The sequence below is a fragment of the Hyalella azteca genome, unplaced genomic scaffold (genome assembly GCF_000764305.2).
Source record: "Hyalella azteca isolate HAZT.00-mixed unplaced genomic scaffold, Hazt_2.0.2 contig95, whole genome shotgun sequence".
In the NCBI taxonomy this organism is placed as follows: Eukaryota; Metazoa; Arthropoda; class Malacostraca; order Amphipoda; family Hyalellidae; genus Hyalella; species Hyalella azteca.
The window spans coordinates 1,611-6,999 of NW_025930456.1; the positions used below are offsets into that span (position 1 = coordinate 1,611).

The window sequence follows — 5,389 nt, forward strand, 5'->3', positions numbered from 1 at the left end:
AAATTCTTACATAACATTGAGAACAGACTGAACAGTCAACTGTAAAACAGTGGTTGGTTACAATAAATTAAATTGTAGCAACAATTCAAAAAAGTTTAAACCTAACCTAACCTAACGGTCCTAACCTAACCTACAGTCTACAGAGAAGTTGAGACTTGAGAACTAGTATGGAATATATCTACTTGGCGAGCCACGACTGAATTTTTCGAGCCGTGGTTTTATGGATTTGCCAGCCGTGATTCCACTGTCTCTTATACACATCTAGATGTGTATAAGAGACAGGTCTACAGCTATTAATTTGCAAACTACCGGATTTGTCAGGACGTTGAAACTGTTCTCGTAATTTAAGCTTTGATTCCAATCTGTATCCATATTTCATAATAGTAATAGGTACCTGTTTGTACTAATGTCATTTCAAAATTTCAAATTCAGTTGTTACAAAACTCTTCCTATACTTGATAATGAATGAAGTTGCATTCAAAACATCGTAAAATTATAATAAAATGTCCATTGGAAACCTGATATTTGATTTTCACTTCCTATCATTACTATCAAGAGCCTAATTTGCCAAATTGAGAAAAATAATAAGAAAATTGTCAATAAGAAATACTCTCTGGTCTTCAATGAAACCTGCACTAGGTATCTAGACTAGATTTGTGCATGAAGTTTTGCCTTTGAGTTTTTTGTAGTAAAGAAGAAATCATGCTACAAAAAATTTCTTGCAATTGACACTTGACAATTAAGGTAATTTAATGCACAAGTTGCCAAACTTGCCATTGATTGCGTGCAAATTTAAATTGTTCTTCAATAAAAATGAAATAAGATTGTTAACAATTAGGCTAGGCTACATCATGTTTTATTTGTATAAATGGATTGATTTATTGTTGACGTTGTGTGCAGTGTAGGCTAGGCTCAAGCCTCAATCCATGACAAATTTGATGGTATAGGCCTAGTAATAGTACCTAAAGACAAAGAGCAGAAGCATTGCTTGTATAATGCTTTAATTATATTTATGAATTTATTTTACAAAGAAAACTTGCATTTTTACTGCTCAATTTGATTACTTTTTTTACCTTGGGTTTACAGATTTTAATTTGCAGTTTTTTACTTTAGAGTTCAGATATTATGTATATGACCGCTACATTTTGTAAAATAGCTAAGAATAAATGTTATTCTTCCTAGTTCTTCCACTTCTGAGAGACTGAGATCTTTAATAAAAAATATTAATTGTGATTTTAATTTTATTTTCATTCATTATTATTATATTATTGTAAGATTCAAATTTTGACCATATGTACTTTTATATAAATAAATAAAAGTACGGTACCGTACTACTAATGAAAGAACATGTGGTTAATAAGTAAATAACTGGTATTGATTTCAATTTATAACCTTTCCATGCAAATTTATTAGTAGAGCTCGGAATTAAAATGGAACTTGTTTGAATATATTATTGTTTTATATTTGATTAAATTATTCACATTAATTGTTGGTCCTGAAAATTAAATAAAATTTTGTCTGCATTTTTTGCATGGAATTTATTATTCATCAAAAAAGTTAAAATTGTCTTGTACTATATGGTATATATTTTTTCAGGCTCTCCGTGTGGAAATAGAGAGACGAGTTGAACGAGTTCGAGAAATCAAGTATGACCCCCTACTCCTCAGCCACGACCCTCCTGCGCCTAAAAATGAACAGGATCAGTACTTCAGCAGAATGAAGGCTCTTGATCATTTGTGTTACCTGGGTTTGTAAACTTATTGTGCTCAGTCATTTACTGAAATAATATCAAAATGTTTAACCTAATTACATTTGTCAAAACCTCTATTTTTCATATGTGCTACTTCATCAGATCTATTGTCAATCTCTTTCTATCTATCCTAATAATATATAAATGTTCTGTCATGTATAAATGAATGTGGATAAAATGATATGAAAGTGTCTACGGTATATCATGTGAGGTTAGGGGTATCATTGATATTCTAAAGCTAGGTAAGTTGTTAATGTTAAGGTCCTGTTATGCTCTGCAATCTTTCAGATTTGTTCACTCAAATTCACCCTGAAAAAATTGTTTACTTATAATTATTCACTTCATTGTTGTTTTACAGCATAATGAACATAAACTCAAACAAATCTCTAGAATCAAGGTAACTAACTCAATTATGCAATGTGTAACTATAAAATTTCTTTATCTAATTCATAATTCCCAACAGAAAGAGAGCTGTCCAAGCAGCAAGGTGTGACATCTCGTGTTCAGCATGAGACTTTGCGAGGCTTTCTGGTGCGGCTCACACTACCAGTACCTTTTGTGGGAGGTATGCTTAAGCATGATCTTATACTATTATATTTTGATGGAAACTAGGAATACTTGAAAAATTATGTTGTTTGGTTTTATTTATTTATTTAATTATCTATATGTTGATGATAGAATCATTTAATACTGTATAGGCTTCTTAAATGAACTCCTTGTTTTCTTATCTAATCCTCTGATGAAATTTTTCCTATTTTGTTTTTAACTTAGAAATAATAATAGGAATCTCCTTTTGCTTATGATTCTTCCACCTTGATGGGTTTCTTTTTTGACAAAACTAAAAAATTGATGGTTGTTGACCAAATAGCAAATTTTTCCCATTTGATTGATCTCTGTTAATGTCAGGTGGTGCAGTTCTTCAAGGGCTGGATCTAGCGGTGCTGCACCAGCTGTGTGACCTGCACGCACGCTATCACCCGCAGCCCTTCACCCGCAAGCACCTCACCGACACCCATGCCCTCATGCTGCAAGTGCTCACGTGGTTGGTAGCTTTTATTATCAAAAGTGCCCCAAATGATAAGAATCTATCATGAAGGTATCTAGCACCTCACCGACACTCACGCCCTCATGCTCCAAGTCCTCACCTGGTTGGTATATTTTATTATCAAAAGTGCCCCAAATGATAAGAATCTATCATGAAGGTATCTAGCACCTCACCGACACTCACGCCCTCATGCTCCAAGTCCTCACGTGGTTGGTATCTTTTATTACCCTCCTATTGAGTCAAAAGTGCCCTTATTATAAAAATTTAACATGAAGGTATCTAGCACCTTGCCGACACCCATGCCCTCATGCTCCAAGTGCTCACGTGGTTAGTATCTTTTATTACCCTCCTATTGAGTCTAAAGTGCCCTAAATGATAGGAATTTATTATGAGGGTATCAAGCACCTTGCCGACACCCACGCCCTCATGCTCCAAGTGCTCACGTGGTTAGTATCTCTTATTACCCTCCTATTGAGTTTGAAGTGCCCCTCCCTAAATTATAAAGACTCAAGGAGGGTAATAAATTGTAATTTAGGTAATTACCCTCCCTAAATTCTCGAGAATTTATTATGAAGGTATAAAGCACCTTACCGACAAACATGCCCTCATCTTGCTAATGATTTCCAAAAAATTAGAAAACAACTCCAAGTGAATTCAGCCTATCTTCAATGAAACGTTTTCAATGTAGATTTGTTGAATTTAGATGATTCGCAAAATCTTCAATGAAGATATAGGTAGTAATTTTTCTCCCGTATAAATTCTTGGTGAAGTAAAGTTTTATGCAGACCAAAGATGTAAGTGTTAATGCTTTCTTATTGAGTCAAATGTGGTTTTCTAATGATAAGAATTCTGTTCTGGATTTCTCGCAATACCTTCTTAATCCATCTAATACCTTCTTATTCCATCATGTACACGCAGTACCTTCTTATTCCATCATGTATATACAAAAATCATCAGATTCCCACATAACTTATTTGTTATATCCAACAATGATTTCAAATAGACTTGAATTCGCCCACTACCTATCAACTCCTACTATGACTTGATACGTTGATGGTCTAATGCAATGTTGTATTATGTAAATGTTTGTGATATTTTGTTAATATTTTTTATTTATTTCACAGTGCCAAGTCCAATGGTCGGAAACATCTGGGCAGTGAAGACCGCTTGCGTGCCTCCAGTGACCATGACTCGGCAATTGATGCCGACCCTTCAGAAATAGAGCAATCAGACGATGATGTGCCAGCACAACGTCAACAACAACAACAACTTGTTTACACCTCTTTACGACAACAACAAAAGCAGCAACAACTGCAGCAGCACAAACAGCAGCAGCTGCAACAACAGCAGCAGCAGCGACTAATGGTCAATTGAAATGTTTGTATTCTTATTTGACGATTTATGCCTTCCATAATCATACACAAAACCAAATACCATTAAATAAATAAGGTTTATATTTTTGCAAAGTGTTCTCTTGTCAATGTTATAACGATGTAATTACGTCTTCATTTGTCTTTAACTTTTTCCCCATGCCATATAGTTGTTCCAATAGACATATAGGAACTAAAAATATATTAATAATATATTTTTCTCCAAAAATATGACACACTTCCATAATTATTTGGGCACCTGAGATGAATTATTTTCATTTTGTCATAATTTTTGGCTTGGTCTTGTCAAAAATTCTTCTCTTGTGTCCTAAATTTGTTAACTTGTTCTGAAATTTGCCCCCGGCTACCCTAATTTCCCCTGTTACCGTAAAAAGTTTCCCTGTTACCCTAATTTCTCTGTTACACCAAAAAATTAACCCCGTTACCCTAAAAATTTCTCCTGTTGCCTTAATTTCTTCTGTTACCCTGACTTTCAAATTTCATTAACCGATCATTCATCAAATTTCAATAGCCGAAAAATAACGTATTTTTCTCTTACGTTTCATCAATAATTAATGGATGTAGAGGATATAAATGTCATCAAGAAGAAAAATAGATAAATATAAAGATCATCAAGCATGCTTGTTTTAGTGAATGTCGTCTGTGATAATATATTATTTAAAAACTTATTATCGAATATAGAGCTAATGATCTCGTATGTTATAGTTATCATACATTTATATGACGTTCTGTACGTCTGGCATGATGTAACATATCTCTTGTAACTCTTAAGGATTTTTATTTATTGTTATAATGCGGGTAGTAGTTATTATTTCTGTACTAGTTCGGGAATTTAGTTTATAGAGAACCTAAATTTCAGGTAAATATATATAAAAATTCTTGATTCTATTCTCACAACGTAAGTGATGGAAATCCTGGACATAAAAAACATCCAATTAAAGCACTTAAACTAGATTATAAATTAAGCTCATTTATATTGTAAACTATTAATAATAACTCCACCAAAATTATGCCTACCATAATAATGTCTACCATAATCATGTCTACCATAATTATGCCTACCATAATAATGTCTACCATAATTATGTCTACCATAATTATGCCTACCATAATAATGTCTACCATAATTATGTCTACCATAATTATGTCTACCATAATCATGTCTACCATAATTATGCCTACCATAATAATGTCTACCATAAT

General features: G+C 33.2%; 1 protein-coding gene across 1 annotated transcript; it reads left to right on the top strand.

Moving 5' to 3' along the window:
• Positions 1–1,596: 1,596 nt before the first annotated feature.
• LOC108675775 (homeobox protein prospero) lies at positions 1,597–4,149 on the top strand (the record flags this gene model as incomplete). Its single annotated transcript, XM_018163802.1, is given in 4 exon segments — positions 1,597–1,747; positions 2,214–2,315; positions 2,657–2,792; positions 3,920–4,149. Coding segments are annotated over 4 exon segments (619 nt in total), but the record flags the coding sequence as incomplete, so codon positions are not given.
• Between the last annotated feature and the right edge of the window lie 1,240 nt (positions 4,150–5,389).